Source organism: Cadophora gregata (assembly GCF_030347475.1).
Source record: "Cadophora gregata isolate MNR1 chromosome Unknown scaffold_15, whole genome shotgun sequence".
In the NCBI taxonomy this organism is placed as follows: domain Eukaryota; kingdom Fungi; phylum Ascomycota; class Leotiomycetes; order Helotiales; family Ploettnerulaceae; genus Cadophora; species Cadophora gregata.
In genome coordinates, this window is record NW_026695938.1 from 386,315 (window position 1) to 406,571 (window position 20,257).

General features: G+C 49.2%; 5 protein-coding genes across 6 annotated transcripts; 3 read left to right on the forward strand and 2 right to left on the reverse strand.

The window, feature by feature from the left end:
• Positions 1-231: 231 nt before the first annotated feature.
• ONS95_004774 (uncharacterized protein) lies at positions 232-5,168 on the forward strand. Its single transcript, XM_058498150.1, has 2 exons — positions 232-3,347; positions 3,396-5,168. Exons 1-2 carry the CDS (start codon positions 1,568-1,570, stop codon positions 4,343-4,345), a joined length of 2,730 nt encoding a protein of 909 aa, XP_058351660.1. The 5' UTR covers positions 232-1,567; the 3' UTR covers positions 4,346-5,168.
• Positions 5,169-5,263: 95 nt separating this feature from the next.
• ONS95_004775 (uncharacterized protein) lies at positions 5,264-7,222 on the forward strand. Its single transcript, XM_058498151.1, has one exon. It carries the CDS (start codon positions 6,001-6,003, stop codon positions 6,952-6,954), a length of 954 nt encoding a protein of 317 aa, XP_058351661.1. The 5' UTR covers positions 5,264-6,000; the 3' UTR covers positions 6,955-7,222.
• A 1,130-nt stretch (positions 7,223-8,352) lies between these two features.
• ONS95_004776 (uncharacterized protein) lies at positions 8,353-10,235 on the forward strand (the record flags this gene model as incomplete). The annotated part of the gene is made up of 2 exons (XM_058498152.1): positions 8,353-8,787; positions 8,865-10,235. 2 exons carry the CDS (start codon positions 8,353-8,355, stop codon positions 10,233-10,235), a joined length of 1,806 nt encoding a protein of 601 aa, XP_058351662.1.
• A 346-nt stretch (positions 10,236-10,581) lies between these two features.
• ONS95_004777 (uncharacterized protein) lies at positions 10,582-18,269 on the reverse strand. Of its 2 annotated transcripts, XM_058498153.1 has the most exons (12): positions 16,557-18,269; positions 16,426-16,510; positions 16,125-16,290; positions 14,219-16,072; positions 14,028-14,151; positions 13,327-13,956; positions 12,934-13,276; positions 12,425-12,884; positions 11,639-12,373; positions 11,548-11,577; positions 10,911-11,492; positions 10,582-10,844 (listed from the first exon to the last, which is right to left on the reverse strand). In XM_058498153.1, the coding sequence occupies exons 1-12, from the start codon at positions 16,661-16,663 to the stop codon at positions 10,654-10,656; spliced, it is 5,307 nt and encodes a 1,768-aa protein (XP_058351663.1). In that variant the 5' UTR covers positions 16,664-18,269; the 3' UTR covers positions 10,582-10,653. The 2 variants fall into 2 exon arrangements, with proteins under 2 accessions (XP_058351663.1, XP_058351664.1); XM_058498154.1 differs by having other exon boundaries at positions 10,911-11,577.
• An 89-nt stretch (positions 18,270-18,358) lies between these two features.
• Positions 18,359-20,247, reverse strand: NNT1 (nicotinamide n-methyltransferase). Its single transcript, XM_058498155.1, has 2 exons — positions 19,592-20,247; positions 18,359-19,460 (listed from the first exon to the last, which is right to left on the reverse strand). The coding sequence occupies exon 2, from the start codon at positions 19,327-19,329 to the stop codon at positions 18,499-18,501; it is 831 nt and encodes a 276-aa protein (XP_058351665.1). The 5' UTR covers positions 19,330-19,460; positions 19,592-20,247; the 3' UTR covers positions 18,359-18,498.
• Between the last annotated feature and the right edge of the window lie 10 nt (positions 20,248-20,257).

A 20,257-nucleotide genomic window follows, 5' to 3' on the forward strand; every position in this document is an offset into this window, starting at 1 on the left:
AATGTGGAGATGAAATATACGGGAATTATATTGTAAGAGAGGAGGAATGAAATCCTGTAGAGCAATTCTCGTCGCAAACCTACGAGGCTGTCGCAAGACATGGTTCATCAGGACCCTAGGTATGACGATGTCATTGCCGATCAGCTCCCAAGCAGGATTTCTTGAAGTGGCTGACCGGCGCGGCAAAATAATGATCCAGCGCAGGACTCGCGTAATTTATGTCTCTCCTTGCCTATAAAATTAGGAATTATGCATCGGAGCTGCGTGTAGGGTGGGATCGAACCGCACTGCATGAGTCAAGTGCTTTTGTACAGACCGCAGTGCTTTCTCCAGTCAACGCCACTATTTCGTTCGCGTTTCTAAGCCAACTGCAACAATACAACTCTGCTTTTCACTGCAAAATACTCGAATTCCGAGTAAGTTCAGGTCCACAAACTTTTTTCGCAAGTGATCCTAGAATATCGAAGTGAAAAGAAATGAAAGACCCTTGAACCCAACAATTCCCTCCCCGGCACGTCCCTTCTCTCCGCATGTACCGAACAGGGGAACACCAATCGAATAGGAGGTAAGATCAAAATTCCCCGGGATTAGATGTCTGTACTGTACTGCTTGGATCAGGGTACAGGCAGCTGACTGGCTTTCTCACCCACCCAGCGGCCTCACCTCCCGACTTTGTACGGAGTTGGTAGAAAAAGAAACGTATACTTTTTCTCCGATACTTACTTTTTGTTGGCGCAACTCTGCCTTTCTTCTCTTCTTTTCCTTCCGCTGCTGTGCTGCTCGTAGTTCATCCCTCCTTCAGAATTTCTCACCCAAAGCAACATAATCACAGCTTCAGTTTCCCATCCGGCTCACCCAAACTTCTATCATATTATATATCATAACAGTGCCTGACCCAGCCCCGCGGCTTTACTTCTTCTGGATCCCTCCTTGGTTTTGGCTCCCGACGGCCCCGCTGAACTAATCGGTAGACTGCATCTTCTTCCAAGCCAGAAGACACAACCGTACTTTTCGATTCGACAACCTCGTGCCTCTCTGCCATTCGGACTTGCGATCTTCTTTGTTTTTGCGCAAACGTTCACTTCGACCGTTTTTCTGCTGGCATCCTGAGACACGTTACCGTACGTTGGGTTGGCTTGCTGCAGGTCACCTGCATATAGCGAGTCTGTGCCCCAGTACCTACTCCAATAGCGCTGATTGACCCTCCCCCCTTGCTCTTGCTGGCTTCTCGTCTCCTGAGAACTTTCTACCGGCAAACCACCACCACCGCGACCTCGAAAGAAAGCCCCGAAGACTTTCGCACTGTCTCTCTCGCCTTGCCCCAGCCTGACACCTGCATTCTCTTCCTCCAATGGCATTCGGCGCAAAGCTATAGTCAAACGTTCACCCAACACGTCGAGTCGTCTGAAACATCTGGTTCTTGTCTGTCGTTTGGAAAAGTGTCAATGCATCCACCAAGTTGCTAGACCTCCCGGTTTACACGCAGAAATCTCCTCTGATCCTCGGGAATATTCGATTTGGCGCTCAGATTCCTTTCCGCCCAAGCAGCTAATAGTCTGGAGTCACCATGGACGGTTTCTCCACCCCTCCACCAATTCCAAGTCGGACGCGGCAGCATGCCCGACGTAAATCACTCCAAGGTCCTTCTGCCAATTCCCAACGGGTGCATATACAGCCTGCCTCTCCAGAAGTTATCTCGTCCTTAATTACATCCCTTTCGATCATTTCATCGCCGGCGAATCAATTGTTTGACGGCCTGTCGAACCCGTCGCCCACCTCCCCAGCTTCAACGAGTGCTACACACCACACTTTCGGTCATCTTGGGCAGAATAATGGAGCGCGATCATCAGGTGGAAGCTTTGGCATAGATTACGGGGCATACGAGCAACCTTCACTGGCAGAGCTAATCGCTCAGGAGTCTGAGGCGAATCTGGACGAGCTCGCGGCTCCGACTCCCGTCATAAGGACCGCCAAACCACCGTCGGGCTTCTCGCCTCTTACTGCGCCTAAATCACCTGGAGAATCAAGTCCTCTCAAATCCTTCCTGAGAGGCAGCTCACGGCCTTCCTCCAAAGGATCAATTGGGTCAAAAGATGAGACAAGTAGCATCGGCAATCTATCCGTCGAACCCGGGCAAGCACCAACTCACGAACTCCGAAGGAAGTCATCGAGTGAACTCCGAAGGAAGTCATCGAGTGATAGCTGGGGCAAGAAACAAGGCCGCAACCAGAGAGGTTTAATGTACATGAGTTCCAAAGAGCGCCTGCGAGAAAGGGAGCAAGATAAGAAGAGAAGCGGCAGCTTCACCACGAGCAGCGGAAAAGGTCTTGGATTGGACCGTCTACCTATTCCACAATTTGACTCGGACTCATTCATGGCAGAGAATGCGATAGGGGAAGAACCAGAACATTCACCAACCAGAGGCAAAACAAGTTTAGAACTTGAGGCAAGTCCATCGCTCCAAGCCGGAGGTGGGATCGGATCAGGGAGATTCATACCTGCTCGAGACTCTTCTCTGAGGAAACCCGCTTCGGCTACGAAGAAGCGAGCATCGCAAAGGTCAAGCCGACAGAACGGTAAACAGAAAACTCCTGAAGACGATAATGACACTATCCAAGAGCTAGACGAGGAACAGCAGGATCGCCGACGAGAACGAAGAAGTCGAGACACAAATTCTTCAGAAGGAACCTCCAAGATGATGGAACCGCTAGATAACTTAGAAATGCCGCGACCTTCGAAGACTAAGCACCAGTCGGAGGGTTCCAAAGATCGGTTGAGCGTAGTGGAGGATGCTGAAGAAGGGGCTCCTTCTCCAGCTGTGGCACAACGCAAAACTCGTCCAAGTCCAGAGCGCCACCGATCATCAAGCCAGAAGAGACGATCTGGCAAAGCTACCCCTGAGCCGCAGGAACAAGTCCAAGTCAAGCGAAGCGGTTCCCGACTGAAGCGTTTATCTGCCCCTCTCAGTCCGAGATCAGACAGGAACAGTAATCAGCTCTCGAGAGTTGGCTCTCCAGAACCCACTAAGCCACAGATTCATGTGGATGATCGGCCAAACAGTGCAGATTCGATTGACGATGCCGTAGAGGCGTATCTATGCTCTCCACGTCTATCACAGAAAATCAGACATCCTCAGACTGGTAGAACCATATCATTCTCGGAAGTTGGTGATTCCGAAGGATTCGCCGTGTTTTGCTGCGTCGGTATGGGCTTGACCAGATATATCACTGCATTTTACGATGAGCTTGCTCTGACTCTTAAATTGCGGTTGATTACCCCGGATCGACCTGGTGTGGGAGACAGCGAACCATATAACGATGGAACTGCAACTCCTCTAAGCTGGCCTGGTAAGCTTCCTTGATTCTTCTCCTATTTCAAGCACTAATATATTGTAGATGATGTGTACGCAATCTGTCAAACATTGAAGATTACCAAATTCTCCATCTTGGCCCACTCAGCTGGTGCCATATATGCGCTCGCTACCGCTCTTCGTATGCCACAACACATCCGTGGCCGCATTCATCTCCTTGCACCATGGATTCCCCCTTCTCAGATGAATGTTTTTGGAGCTCAAGTTGCCTCGCCACCGGCAAACTCATTACCAACCTCCCAACGCATACTCCGCGCCCTACCAACTCCTATTCTCAAGGCAGCAAATTCGAGCTTCATGAGTGCAACCAGCAGTTCGATAACAAGCAGTCTACCAAAATCAAAGGGCCGTAAGCGTAAGTCTACTGGTCGTGACACACCTGCGCCGTCTGGGAGGAGCACTGTCACTCCAGGTTTAGACAAGGAGAATCATGGTCGAAATTCCACGATTTATCCAGATCCATCCGAACCTGGAGCTCTCGAACGAGCAGCAAAGGATACTGGGGATCCAAACAATGAAGCTGCAATTATTGCTGCCGCAGCAAATACACTAGCTGATAAGGAACGACAAATGACTTACGACACGAGACTTACGCATGCAATTTGGGACCTAGCTACCTCCGGGGCCAATCCTGCTGTTGACCTTTTGGTTTGCTTGGAACGACGCCACACTATCGGCTTCAGATATGTTGATATTACTCGTGCCGTTGTCATTCACCACGGTAGTAAAGATACCAGAGTTCCTGTTGAAAATGTCCGATGGCTCGGCAAAACGATGAAGAAGTGTGAAGTTCGTGTACTAGAGGGGGAAGGTCATGGTCTCATGGCCTCAGCTGCAGTGATGGGAGGTGTCCTCATGGAAATCGCTCGAGAATGGGATGATTGGATGAAGGTTACTGGTAACTCAGCAACTGGAAAGAGTGAGAGCGGAAGAAGAACGCTGAGGGAGCGAGCAAGCGTCGGCGGTTTCAGATAAGGACATGGAGTGTACGACGAGCTGTATGTACGATGGATGGGCGGCGAATGCTTCGAGCTTTGGCGTTGACGGGGCAGGAGGGCAGGCAAAGCCCGTGGAGCTGTACTGTAACAAGGTCCAATACCGACGGCTGAGACCCGTACATGCGATGGACAGCATTGCTTATGATACTAATACATAATAAATTTGCTTTACATAAGAACATGGAGTTGGTCAGCACTTACACTACTTTGTGTCTGTTCATACCAGAACATAGAGTATGTACTATATCTAAAGACAAGTTCCGTGCTGGTACATTCCAACCATCCATGAAGCAATTCCCAGAAATTGGCGAAAACCTCATTCATCCTTTCATCCATCCACCAGTTCATGCATCCAGCCGCTTCCACTCCCATTCGCAGGCATGGCATCCCCTTGCGAGCTTTCAATTGATGTATCACGTTGACTGCCTCCAAAATGACTCTGGCTGTTTTCACGTCTGTTCCTCATGAAACGCCATTCCGGCTTATCGGGTATCAATCCTTGGAAGAAGCTTTTTAGCAGGCCAAGGCCGTTCGAGGATCGATCTGTCTCATCAGGAACGCACCCAACCGATATCAAGTAACAAGACAAGCAACCTTGCATGATCGAAGCCGAATCACTACACGGGTAAAATAGCCGTTGTTTCTCCACCTTAACTATTTTCATTCAGGGGTATTATTTGGCACTGATCAATAATCATCCCCTGGAGACCCGCAGGGCAGCAATCCACTATCGATTTACCAGGTTCCCATGGCTTTAGCTTCCTTGGGACGGGAAAGTGGAGGAGAGCGGATGCGAGAACGCGCCCAGCTGGATGCACGCGGGTCGAGGCATGCGCGTGGCCTTATTTCAAAGCCTATGCCAGTAGTAGTGTAGGTAGGTAGTGTAAATGTGCAGCTTCTCCGCATTTTCATAGCTTTGCCTTTCCATCCCTCTCTTCTCTCTTACTCCCTTTTCAAACTCCTCCAGCTCCATTTCGAAACACACGTCCACCAAGCGGAATATACTTTTCGTACGAGTGACGGGACTGATCGACCCCTTCGCACGGGCATTGAGTGACACTCAACCCTGTTTCTGTGCCTCGGTTCTTTCCGAAAGGAATACTTTATTTCACGACACGACACGGCCACTCTCTCGCTCAACACGCTCACACTGGTTCCTGCTTTGGAGCTGACCTTGGCGCCTTTTCCCTCAACGATCTACGATACCGACCTATCTCACATCCACATTCTTGCACAGGATATAGTGCTGCAGCTTGAGCGCATCAATACAGATGTCCCGATATCATCAAAGCCGTGAGTACAGGAAATGTGCCCTCTTTAGAGTTTCCATCTCACCCCGCTGTCAATCCGTGGATCGATCGCTCCAGCGTAATGTCGTGCCTTTACATGGCTAGCGCTAGGATTTGAGGGGTTTGCTGCCACTCCCGTTTTTGCACGCTCCAAGAGCGGCACAAGCTACACCTTTTATACGACAAGAGACTTGCGCTCCGATTTGGTTTTTGAGATTGCGATCGAGCTACTGTCTTTCTACCTTTCTGATTTCAACTACATTTCCTTCACTTCACACGCTGACAACAATCCCATACAGCAATCAACACCACGCCCATCTTCTCGCGGCGCTCCTCCTCCACCATGCCATCCATGCGCCGCATCAAAGTCTTCGGACTCCTCGTCGTAATGGCCATCATAACCCTCCTCTTCTACACCTCCTCATCCTCCTCCTCCTCAAAATACGACCTCGAATCCTCGCAAACAGGCGATTTCTTCTACAAAACCAAGAACGCCCTAGAGAGGACACCAGTAGGTGGCGGAGCCTCGACAGCTGGGAAAGGTAAGATTGTTGGCGCAGGTAGCGGTGAGGACGATAAGGAGGCATCGAAAGCGAGGCTGAAGGAGGCGGCGCAGATTGCGAAGGATAATGCGAATTTGAAGGCGCCAAAGCCGGACCCTCCGAGCAAGATCGTGGGTATTGGGAGTGCGGCCGAGGGAGCGGAGAAGAGTGTTGCGGGCAGGAAGAAGTTTAATACTGGGGGGAGCGGAAGTGAAGCACAAGTTCCTGTTAAGGAGGAGGACGACGAGGAGAGTCGGGAGGCGGAGAAGGTTAAGGCGGAGTTGAACAGTATTCTGAAGAAAGCGCCTAGTAGGTATTTCCTTATTTTATTGCCATTGCAACTATTCGGATGCGCTAACACCAACCCAGTAATCATATTTTCCAAGTCGTACTGCCCTCACTCGAAAAGAGCAAAGGGGATCCTCCTCGAGAAATACCTCATCGACCCGAAACCCTACGTCGTGGAACTCGACCAGCACCCACTCGGCGCGCAACTACAAGCCAAACTCGCAGATCTGACAGGCAGGAACACGGTACCCAATGTCCTTATCAATGGATTCTCAATAGGAGGAGGTGATGATGTGGCGGAGTTGGATTCGAGTAGGAAATTGGTCGATAAGGTCAAGGAATTGGGAGGGAAGAGGATGTTGGAGGTTAAGTTGAGGCCGATTGAGGAGCCCAAGGAGACGGTGAAAGAGGCTGTGAAGGAGAAGGAGAAGGTGGAAGAGAAGGATGAGAGGCATGGGTTGAGATGATGTATCCTCTTGGGCCAAGGAGACGGGGTCTGATAGGGACAGACAAAGCATTTTCTGGCGCGTGGGATTCGGATTCGGATTCGGAATTGGAATGGTAAACATGCACTGCGACGGCGTTGGGATTTTGGTTGGGCTCGGGCTGTCACTTGTTGGTTGGTGTCTGTACGTCTTTCTGAGAGAAATGGCACAGCGTTTTGTACACAGACGTACCATGAAGGGGGTATCAACGATTGTTTAGTTTTAATGCAGAGGCGTTTTCAATCAGCCGTCATGGTGGCAATCTTGACATTTCGAGATATTTCCGATCGCAGCTGCACATCAGTCATATCTTAAGCTCTCGGGATTTTCTTCCTATGTGGAAGCATTCTACAGCTTGAGATGCTTTCCTTGACGCGAAGTTTCAAGCATTATTCAATCTATGTCATTTTCTTTTGGCCCTTGAAGGAAAACTTCGAGATCTGTGGAAAGTCTCGACAATCAACAGTCTGGATTTCTAAGCGGTATTTGCACAATGAGTCTACCAGTTCATCAGTAGCTAGGGAGTTTTCCACTTCATAACAGTCACGTTTATTTCTCAGCGTCGGTGGACAAACACAGGAACGGAAAAGTTCATTCTCCATATTCCGAAACCTTACCTTCCTTCCGCCATTAGTCATCCTCCCAAAATCCATGATCGACAAGAGGCTCTTTGATCTCTACAGTACCCAAGCTGATGTAGAGTACTAGTTCGGCACCTGGACGTTGGGACGGGCTTCTGCAAAAAGGGGAGAAGCGGAAAAAGTCATCAACGTCATTACCCGAAGCCAAGCCGCCGCTACCAAAACAAAAACAGCTAAGCGACGGCAACGGTTCGCTATCAGTTCAGGAGTATCAGTAACGCACGTCGAAAACGATTTCGATGCAAGCCACTTCCCGCCCTATCTTAGCTTTTTTCGGGTGAGGCATGATATCATAAGCTTATACTTTAATCGTTGCCGGCTTGGGGAAAGCTTGCTGGTGATCGCTATTGTGTCGCTGTACTGTGAGCACGTACTCTTGGGGGTCCGAAGTCCGAAGCTAGGTACTCTGCGGTAGGTATCTTGTGGCGGTAAGAGATGCTGTCTTGACTTGAGGAGACTGGTTGCGCTAGGGGTTCTGATGGGCGGCTCTTCTGGGGTTTGGCTAGGCTCAGATTGTGATATCATGTTGTTTGGATGTCCGCAGGGTACCGCGAGGCCGGTAGAATGTCGATCGATCGATCTGGAATATGAGCTTAAGGAGTAGGTCTGTTGCATATATATCTCTTTCTTCGTCTCCTTACCTGCATATGTCCTTCCGCGAAACTGTACAACATTTTATTCTATTTTCATCCACAAATTCTTGTTCTTGTCCTATTGTCGACACATCACAGCCATCAGAATGAAGGACCTCGTCCGCGACACCGTCTCCGGACATTTCTTGCGCCTCATAAGCAAAGGAAAGATCATGACGTTTGAAGAAGAGCGAGATCCATCTTTGTGGAAACAATACATCGATACCGAGAAGAGCGGACGGATGGCGCATCATGGCCATACAGGCGAAGAGGAGAAGGAGAACAAGGACACAGCTGGAGACAATTCGGAAAGCCCTGAGCGGGGAATATGGCAGAAGGACGAAGAGACTGGAGATCGGAATGGAGCAGGTCAAGAGCAAGCAGTAATGGGACAAAATGGCCGTCCGAGAAACAGTTCGGAAACAAGACTGGGAAGTATGGATAATGGACAGCAGAGAAACGAAGTCAGTGGTGTCCTGGTTGATCCCGAGAAAGGGAGAGACGTCTCAGTTATCACATGGTATGGAGAACACGATCCAGAGGTACGTCTACCCACTTTCCAGCCCCTCATCTCGTATGTCCCCAAAACATTTCAACACATACTCACACGCCGCCCTAGAACCCCCTCAACTGGTCCACCCCCAAGAAATTCTTCGTCACAGGCATGATCTGCCTCCTCACCTTCTCCGTCTACATCGGCTCCGCCATCTACTCGGCCGGCACGCAAGAAATCACCCAAGTCTTCGGCGTCAGCACCGTCGCCGCAACCCTTGGCTTGACCCTCTTCGTCGCTGGGTACGGTCTCGGCCCCATGATCTGGGCCCCCATGTCTGAGATCCCTCAAATCGGTCGGAACCCAATCTACATCGGCACGTTAGTCGTCTTCGTGTTCTTCCAATTTGGCGTCATCTATGCCAAGAACTTCGGGATGCTGCTGGCTTTCCGGTTCCTGACTGGGTTCTTTGGTTCGCCTGTCCTAGCCACGGGCGGTGCGTCCCTGGCGGATATGTATCGACCCCAGAAGCGAGCATATGCCATTGCTGTCTGGGGACTCGCCGCGATTTGCGGACCAGTTCTGGGACCACTAGTTGGAGGGTTCGCAGCCCAGCATAAAGGGTGGCAGTGGCCTATCTGGGAACTCCTCTGGCTCTCAGGATTCGCACTCATCGTATTGATCATCTGTCTACCAGAGACGAGTTCCGCGAATATTCTGTATAGACGCAGTCGTCGTCTTCGCAAGCTCACAGGCCGATCGGATCTGAAATGCGAGCCAGAGATTGCAGGCGAGCAAATGACAGTCAACGATATTGTGATGATGACGCTCATTCGACCATTCTCACTGACATTCACTGAACCAATTCTCTTCCTGCTCAACCTCTACATCGCACTCATCTACGGACTTCTCTACATCTGGTTCGAGTCATTCGTCATCGTCTTCACAGGAATATACGGCTTCAACCTCGGACTCGAAGGTCTTTCCTTCGTCGGTATCCTCGTCGGTGGATTTGTAGTCGTCGGCCCTTTCTTCGCATACCTGTACTACATCCAAGAACCTCAATTCAACGAAAACGGCGAACTCAAGCCCGAGAAGCGACTCCCACCCGCCTTCGTAGGCGCTTTCTGCATCCCAATCTGTATGTTCATGTTCGGATGGACGGCGAGGCAGTCCGTACACTGGATTGTTCCCATCATCGGCTCGTCATTCTTCACCATCGGCGCTTTCTTACTCTTCAACTCAGTGCTCAACTATCTAGGCGACGCATACCCTGAGTATGCTGCGTCCGTATTGGCAGGCAATGATTTCTTCCGGTCGAGTTTTGGAGCAGGATTCCCATTATTTGCTGGGGCAATGTATAAGAAGTTGGGTGTTGCGTGGGCGAGTTCCCTCTTGGGGTTTTTGTCGATTGCGTTTATTCCGATTCCGTTTGTGTTGTACTTTTATGGGGAGAGGATTAGAAAGGCGAGCAAGAGGGCGAGACATGATTTGTAGAGGAAAAAAGGAGTGATGTGATGTGGTTAATTATTGGCTTGATAAGTTTTAGAGGGTCAAACTGTACAGATAGAGAGTGTGGTCATGGCTGGTATACTGATAGAGGTCGGAGTTCATCGTGTAGGTGACGGGTTTTTGATTTTGGTGTTTGGATAGCAAACAGATTGTTTTTCTAAGAGGTTTCTAGGCATCACAATATAGAAATCCTGTATCAACGTCGTTCTCCCTTGTCCTCACTCATTTTTAATGAGTGAATGTCGTAGGAGTTGACGATCCTCGCATTATTTCATTCCCGAAGTTCGATCCGCGTGAACATTTGAATGAGTGAAGGGTTAGGTAAAGCTTCCCAGCATTATAAGCCACTAGTCTATTGATCTATTCTAAATTACACTAAAAGCAATTCTTTCATACTGACCACTCAGAATGCCTGCAGATGCTTTTCCTCGTATCTCCTATCCTTGAGCAGTATCGGCTGGTATTTATATACATCCAAAAAGCCTCCCGCGCCACAATATTCTTTATTATTTCCACTACATAACATACTACAACTCGTGCTTGCTGCCTGCACAGCTGTAGTTGGCATTGTTGATGCGCAGTAGCATTCGCTAGCTATTTTTCCTGGGTCAGCAAGTGAATTTATGAGGGGAGGTTGAGGGAGTATCATAGGGAACGTACCGTATTCAATGCCCGCATAAGTTCCATCTGGCATGTTCGACTGGCAGAAAGCAACGCATGATTCAACTGACATGTTCGCCCCATCAGTGTACATCACCGCCTCAAGTAGACGACCAGCAGGCGCTTCTTGGTAACAGCCTTGATATGTGTATTGCCCGACGCTTTTAGGATGGGAAGGATAGACGTAGGCAGTGTTGTTGAACACACTAAGTCTGCTGGGACCCCCGCAGACTTCAAGAGGATTCCCATCACAGGGCATAGTGCAGTCAGTATAGCCAAGTGTCGCGGGAGTGGTGAGCTGGTTATGGCAGTAGCACTCTGACGAATACTCGATCCCTGCAAGTGCGAAATTGTTGGCTGCACAGAATGCTTGACAAGATTCAACCGTCATGGAGTCACCGGATGCATAGGCTGCTCCTGATAAAGTGCGACCTTCGACTTCGTTGGCACAGCCCATATATTTCCAAGAGCCGCTCATTTGTCCGGGGGTCGGTGTTCCGGTCCATAGTGGAGGAGGACCTGTTGATGTTGCGACTTTCGTGGATGAGCTAGTTTTGGACGAGGTTCGGGAAGATGAGAAGGCTAAGTTTCTATCAGTCTTGGTTCATAGTCAATTGTGAGGAAATGCGAAAGTTACCAGTGGTCGTCGAGCGAAGAGTTGTAGAAGCTGGTGGCACAATATCAGTTACGTCGTCTAGACAAGAACATCTTTATTAATCTGTACTTACAACTGAGCTTCGACGTTGTGGTGCTGCTCCTTGATGCCGTTGTTGACTTGACACTAGCTGTGGAAGATTTAGTCGTTGTACCAGATCTCAAACTATTTTTCGTCACGGAAGATGTAGATAGCTTCGACGTTGATAAAGACCTCGTAGCAGATATTTGAGTCAATGTTGTGACCTTGGATGAGGAGGACTTGACAGTTGTCGTAGATGACTTGGACGAAACTGAACTTGTCTTGACCGAGACCGTAGAAACCTTCGAGCTGGTCGAACTGGAGCGTCGAGAAAGGGAGCTGCTGAGAGATGATGACCTACTGGAGGAGGAGCTTGTGATTGACGTAGACAGCTTGGAACTACTCGAACTGGGCTTCACTGAGCTGGAGGGCACCTTCGAACTTGAGGTTTGCCTAGTGCTGGGCGTGGAGAGACGCAGGCTGCTGGAAGAAGTCTTTGTGGATGACCTTGAAGTGATGGTCGGCAGTGTAAAACTAGTCTTCGAACTTGTTGAAGATGATCGCGAATTGCTCGATGACTTCGTGGATACCGTTGACGAGCTAAGCCGGGTTGATATGACTGAAGTCGCGGAGCTGCTAATTGGGGCAGCTTGGTAGATATTTAGACGTCCTCCACCGCCACAGTATTCAAGAGGATTGGCGGCACACACTATTGAGCATCCGTTGACCTTTGGGTCGGCACTTTCTTGGGCGATGCTGCCGCTGCGAATCACATTTCCACAGTAGCCTAGAGCTAAAATTCAGTTCATGCAAGCAGAAGATGAAATAGAAGACTCACATTCTTGTCCATATTCGACTCCAAAGAAGTTGTAACCTACACATGCTGCACCACAGGTCTCAACATCAGTATTAGGACCAGATATAGGGAGGAGGAGACTGTTCAAAGCACGTCCGGTAGTGGCTTCGCTATAGCAGCCGAGGTAGGACCATCCCGGAATATTCGTGACAGTAAGTGGTCCGGTCGGCGTTGGCGCAGACGTTGCAGTAGCTATTAAAGAGCTAGAAATACGCTTCGAGCTTGTTGAGACACCTGTAGATACTGATTTTGTCGTAATGCTGGACTTAACGGTGCTGGTTGGCACAGGTTTTTTACCGTCTAGCATGTACAGGTTAAGACGACCTCCCCCTCCACACCACTGAAGCGAATCGCCTTTGCAGACCATGTTACAACCATTTATTGAGGGGTTCGAGCTGGTTTGATTAACCGAACCAGCACCGAGTATATTTCCGCAATAGCACTTGATTCATATCAGTGCAAGTCAGATGAATGGAGAATCCCTAACCTACCTGGTTCGCATATTCCATTCCCCAGTAAGTATATCCTTGACACGCTGTCATGCAGCTTCCTAGAGTAAATCCACCTGCAGGCTCAGCAGGCGTCTTGTCACTCAATGCACGGCCATTAGTTGCCTCGCTGTAACACCCCAAGTAGTCGTAGTTTCCAACTTGCTTCGGGACTTGCGGGCCATATAGACTTGGGTCTGTTCCTTTGACATATTTCGTGGGATCGTAGAAGACAGAGACATAGCCAGTCGCTCCACATCGATCATTGGAATCACCTGGACAGCCAAAATTGCATAGTGTATCGGTGGGATCCAAACTTGCCAAAGGAGGTGGAGTATTGCCGCACCTAAGTGAGTTAACAAGCATACCCAAAGCCTTTCGTCCGGTCAGTCTTACCAGCATTCTGTCCCAAATTCTGTACCTGCGAAAGCATACTTGCCTGCTGTAAAACACGCAGTTTGACAAATTCCATTGCTGTTGCTATCGCTTGGGCCAAGAGGCTCATTTGGAAACAGTCGTGGTCCACTAGTGCTCTCTTTGAAGCAGCCAAGATACTGATACACGGTGGCCCCAGTAGAATTGAGCGGCCCAACTTTGTTAGAGATAACCGTGCCGGTGATTTCAATGACATGTACGCCCCAAGTAAGATCATTAGCATTGAGAGTCCAGCTGTTATTGAGAGTGAGGTCCGGTTGGTTGTACTCTTCCGTGTTGGCGACAAACAGAACCTCGCCATATGCACAGGCTCCTGTGGCGATCAGTTGAGATTCATGGAGCATCGTAGGATCGCTAATGTGGAACACGCCATATGGAGGCTTGCTCTTGGAGATTTGCAGAGATGATCCTCCATTATTGCAAAGACGGATTTCGCGTGATGATGAGCTTCCAGGGGCAACTTTGCCGAAATCCATGAGTAGATTGGTCTGAGGTAACCATCCCCCATGACCATTACTGATCGAAAAGTTCGCAACTGGTGCCGTAGATGCTGATCCCTCGAGAGTAACGCTTACTGACCCACCGTCCGACCTTCAACGAGTCAGTAAAGTATCCTTACGTTTATCGCAGCAAGAGCTATGCTTGATAACGACCATGCTTACCAAATTTGCCAATAAGTGTTGTAGACCCCAGTCCCTGCTGTAGGAAAGAATGCAGCATCAATAGAGATGGCCTTATTTGCTGCAATCTTGCTTCCAATTGCAGGAAGAGTGACAGCAGAAAACCCTAATAAAATTTAGACATCAATACTGCCTTGTAGGTTGTTTGGAGTGCTGATGTAAGACAAACATACCTGGTCCCATATCCCACTTGCCATTCTTGACTGTACTGTTCACATACTTTGGCGAATTTTGTAGCTTCTCATTCGTGTAAGCGTACCCAAGGATAGTGAGCGGGCTCAGTCCTTTATTGGCGATGGTAACAACACCTGAGTTTGGCTCAATGCTGTTGGGGTCCAACACGATTATGCCACCAAAATCGACGGTAGATGGAGTGACAGCAAGGAATGGCTTTGTGGATACTTGCGTTCCTATCAGCGAGATTGGGAAGACGGTTGCGTAACCAGGAACTGCATTCGTCGTGAAGAGAGTGAGTGGAGTGCTCTTAATTCCAGGAACAACATTACTGTATGATGCATTGTCGTTGCTGGTGACTTGGACATTGGTGAGATCCCAAGTGACGGGAATGGAGAATTTCGCCCCAACGGCAAGGGGACCCTTTGGTAGACTTGCGTTACTTGCACGGAAGTAGTCGTTTTCGATATCGAGACCATTGAGAGAAGTGATGGCAGCAGTTGCAGTACAATTGACAACTCGAGTCGCCTTAGCCCCGAGGGCGACTTGACCAAAGTCTACCGGCGAGGTACAGTTCAGCGGTAAATTGACGGGAGAACCGAGACAATAAAGAACGCCATTAGCATCTGTTGTGTAGACACGACCGTCGCCAAAAGCAGGCCGCTGAAATTTGTTTGCTCCTCCAATCTGGGGCAATGGAATGTTTTTCATGACTCCATTCTCTGGGACAGCATACCAAGCTCTTATGCCCGCGTCGGGATCAGTCATCCAGAGGATTGCAGTTCCAGGTTGGCCATCAAGACACGTAATTGTTGGAACACCAACCCCAACTCGCCCAGCAGATATCTCATTGGTCTCCGCAACTTTTGAGAATTGCGGTACACCTCCAGAAGTAAACCCAAGTTGGTAGACGTATGTGGGGTATCCAACTGGTGTCACGTAGATATATCCGCCTTCGAGAGGATAAGAGCCGGCAGCACCAAATACAGATTTACCTGTGGGAATAGTCTGGATAATACCGTCTGTCTGGCCAGCTCCAAGCTTGTATCCTCCAAGGTTGTTACTATTGAGGATATAGATTTTCCCGTTTTTTCCAGCAGTCACAGCTATTTTGTCGATACTGCCTCCAGAGAATGTTGACGGGTCGAGGAGAACAAGTCCACCGGCGCCAAAGTCCTGATCATTTCCATCCATATTGATGTAGTCGTATGGCTGGAAGTAATCAGCCAACGCTAATCTTCCCGTCGAAGAATCAACTGCTAGATCGATAGCCGACTCTCCCAGAGTTCGACATCCACTTGAGCCTGAAGCAGGGGCACCGAAGTTCTCATGGCCGACACCATTGCCAGAGACGACAAAGAGTCTTTGGCCATCGGTTGCTGGGGACATCCCACTCATCCATATCCCAGCCTCTCCACCACCTCCACCTTGGAGCAGATTGTTGGTTTGAGCAGTGAGCGGACCACTTTCAACTGCAAATTGCGTGACGATTTTGGCCTTTTTGATATCGACACCAAGGACTATTCCTGTGTAGTTGAAAAGATCACAGTGGCCACCAAAGGCACCGTAGACAACTGATCCTATTTGAGTGAGGGAAGGTCTCTGTAAGATGACGCCGCCATGGAAATATTTTCTTGGATCGTTGTCTGCCACAGAGCCATCAATAAGTACAGGTGGATAGACATCGGCAAGCGTGTTGATGTTGACAGCGTGGAAGTAGTAGACTCCATTTGGTGTTCCAGTGTTTCCAGGAACGCGGAGGTCAGGGATATATGTTTTCGCGAAGAAGTAGACAATATCTGTAGCGGGGTCGATCACAGGTGTACCAGTGATTCCAATGGTATTAGGAATATCTGTTAATTGTGAGACTCCAATCGGGCATGAAAACGTATCTGGAGGTATTACCTGCACACCCAATATCTGACTGCAAGAAGGGGGTGTTGACTTGACGAGAGTTGACCAAAGCTCCTGTTTTGGCGTTCAATGTGCGGATCCAGTTTTGACTCGATGCCATAAACAGAAGTTGAGGACCTCCTGCAAGTGGTGTGTATGTCAAAGGCTTTGCATAGAACTTAACAGTGACATGTCTCGTGTTAGCCAATAACGGAGAAACGATAGCAAACATACAAGGCCACCTCGGCGGTTTTGGAAAGGCAAGTTGTGTCTGACAGTGCGAGTTGACAAGTGCTTAGGAGATGAGACGAACCTGTTCCTTCGGATTGAATGCAACTTTCCAGATTTGCCCAAAAGCTGAAGAATCGACGATACTCGGATCCATATTATGATTAGGTCTTTCAGTGTTAGCTACCACTTGATCCAATTGGAGCTTCGTCTTACAGGTAGCCGGATTGCGAGGCATCGGCATCACGGTATTCATCATAAGATGCAACCCCGAATGAGTGCCGTGCCATCGCCAACGCGGCGATTAGTATTGAGAAGCGCATAATGAGTGTGAGTAGCCTGCACCAGGTAATGACTGTGGGAGATGCTGAGTATCAAGTTATAAAACGAGTGTGGTTCCAGGACGGGTGAGCTTTGCCACACTGAATCACTGGAGATACAACTAGATGTTTGATGGTATGGCTAACTTCATAACGCACGCGGACGAGCGATGAAGCTGTGATTAGGTCACTAATAATCGTATCGAGTCGAGTTTTGAACAACAAACAAAGAAAGTAAAGACGAAGGGAAGACCGTTGTTGATCATGTCGAGTAACAGCGGATACCTGCTTGATAAATCCTTGACATCGAAGTACGCGCTCTGAACATGCAAGATGGAGATGGAAGTCAACGAAAATCCACGATAATTGAGATGGCAAAGAACAATGAAAGGCGTTCACCCAGGAAACTTGGAGGGAGGTGCCGAGGAAGAGGTTAGCTCAATCTTGATATGCCATGCCGTTCCCCGGTGGCAGAGGAAATGATGACTACTGCAGGTGCTGCAGCAAGCCTCATTGTAACGATAAGGAAGGGAAGGCACAGATAGATCGATCTGAGTGCCAGATCAGGTAAGGAACCAAGGCTTCTGGCTGCACGAAGATGCTTCCAAGATCTATATTCAGAAGCAGCTTCCCGATTCGCCAATTCGGAGGGACGTCCAGCCCCTGAATAATCCAGCTTGGAGCTATGCAGCACTCCACGACATGACTATAAATTGGCGATGAGCCGCATACAGACCATCGATAAATGAAGCCAAGTAGAAATGCAAGCCAGAATTATATATCACGAAAGAAATTCCGAGAGGCTTAAAAATCTAGCCCAAAGCAACAGACTTGATAACCTGCATGGCAGCCACCTAGCGAGTCTCGGGTTCTTGCAGCCAAAGTGTTACACGCTCAAGGAACGCAAACTTGACGACTTAATCGACTTTCCCCTCGAAGCTGCTTTGACACGGAAAGACCTTGTCGCGGTCCTCGTGTCCCCAGGAGAAAATTCTCGTGAGGCGTCGACTCCAATCTGTCATAGCTAGCCGTGCAATCTCACCAAAGACGCCACGGCTGACCATCGAGAAGTGAACTTGCAACGCCTCTTAATTTCTTTACGCCGCAGGGCTTTCGGCCACGACAACGAGCTCAGGAACTAAATTATCGCCCAGGAAGGTTCAGCTTCACAGAGAAAGCATTGGTAAAAGTTGGTGCTGGTGAGACTGCTTCTGGCCAGGAGAGCTGTGCGCTGGCCAAGCTTTTGTGGCGCTGCGAATACAGAATGTTACGGGAGGATTGCATGCTGGCAGTGCGACGGCTTTGCTGCGAGGGGTAAGAATCAAGCTTTGAGGCGTTCGGGTGGAATTGCTATGGCCTCTGGATGTCTAAGTTGAGAGTCGTCAGCTCTTGGGGGAGAAGTTGAAACCTGTAGGTTCTCTTTGTGGCGGGATGCTCGTGCGCTTCGGTGCCTTGCAGCTTGCTGTTGTACCACAAACCCGTGCAGAATTGGACCAGAATGTGCATTGCTCTGTAGACTGCAGGAAGAGAATGTGAGTATTGACTCAATTTATTGCTTGGTTTGAGGCTGCATTTTCAATATTGTCTCCAGAACGTTCCGGACTTGAACAACGTGAAGGCTCCGCTATTGAGAGCTTTGAAGAGGATATCGGGTGCTGACTAATTGCTCCATTAACTGTACCACTGACACGCAATTACAAGGGAGCGAGTTCAAAGCATGATATCTGGATATTTTATTATACAAAGGAGAGACAATTGAACTCATGCAGGTAATACATATTGTGATTTCTTCTCATCAGAGTACATCACAATCTACCCAATCGAGCTCCTATCCTAAATCAGCTTCCCAATAGGAACTTCCACCTAACTACATACCCAAACACCGTCCTCCTCAACTCCTCATCTCCCCTATCTTCCACAAACATAACCTTCTCCATCTTCTCCTCTAACACCTTCTCCACCACAAAGCCCTTCTCCCTCACCAGATCAAAGAACGCCATATCCTTCTCATATAACCACGGTCTATATGGCGTAAAGAAAACTAGTGCTTTAGCATCCTCGCTTTTAAGCAGCGTCTTCTCAATCGTCGAGACTAACTTCCCATGTTCCGAGTGGTTGAACAATAGGTCCGCCAAGATCAACACCTCAAAACCCTTCGCCTCATCCCCTTTCTCGCTTTTAGGAAGATGAGCAAGTAACGGGGCTACATCGGCCCCCCAACAATACCCCTCCGCAACCAACTTCCTCTCCTCTCTCTTCCCGTCCTCTACGCCCTTCTCCCCACTATAAAACGCATCCACATTCCCCCACAAATTCCCCACCAGATCCGGATCCGGATAATCACTCACAACGACCTTCCTCGCCCCCAGCACCGCACACACCAAACTCGGCAATCCCGCTCCCGCGCCAAGCTCCAGTACCGTCTTGTCTTTCACCAGAGAAGGGTTCTTCTCGAGATAGGTGGAGATTAGACGGCCGGCGTTCCAGAGGTGGTGACCCCAGAGAGGGTTGTGCCCGACGAGGTTGACGGTAAGGGTGCGGCCCGAGAGGAGAGTGTGGGTTTCTGTTGTGGGGGTGGGTGAGGGAGGGTAGTAGTCGGCGGGTTCGGTGAAGAGGTCGAGACCGCCGCCGTCGTCGGAGAGAATGTCGTCTTGGGAAGGAGATGTCATTGTGAGAGCCTTGAATGAGAAGCTTAGACTGTTGATGTGTTGATGAATAGGCGAGCTGATGGTTGCGGGTGAATCACGTGGGTAGGTGGAGGACAAGGTACCCGCAAGATGTTTCAGGCTCTCAAGGCTGGCTGGAGTCATGTTAGCTTCATTGAGTCCAACTCGTTGTTTCGTTTCGTCTGTCAGGACCGACACATGGAGATAGAAGGGTTTGGGCCTTAGGAGTCTGCTGCACCTTGAGGGGTGGGATTTTGGAGCTTACATGTGATGATACCTGGCTTTTGTGGATAGCCAAATTAGAGTCTGTACATACGTGCAAATTGTATTGAACCATAAACATTCTGTTTACCGTGGTAGTATATTCAATGTCTGTTTGATTGCTGTCGCCTCAAAATACTCCGAAGTCCGAAGAAGGAAAGAAGTTTTGATGTTTTTTCTAAGCGAGCATTTGGTGGGAGGTGGACAGGTGGACTAGCTCAACCTTCCCTGCGGGTTTCCGAGACCCCTGTGTAGGTATACAAGTATTGCTTCCCGCAAGTGCGTGGGCAATTAAGTCACAGTACAAGGGCACGACGAACATGCTCTCATGAGATCTTTCCTCTTCTCTTCTCTTCTCCTTCGAGTATCAACTGCTCATAGCCTATTGTCATCTGGATCGCGAACACAAGTGTTTTGACCCCTCCAACCAACCCCGCCGACCCCCCGATTAGATAAGGCTAAGGCACGGCAGCCCTGTAAGGACCAGCCTATCAATGTTTGCTGATGTTCCGCCCGTGCCTCGGACCTAGGGGGCGAGCTACGTTACAAACGATGCCCGTTCTTCTTCCCAGCCTTACTTGTTTCAAAGACGAGATTTGCTTCTTTGTCGGATATCAAGGTCAGATCTAGGTATAGCAATTGATATGTCTTAGATCAGATGATCCCAATT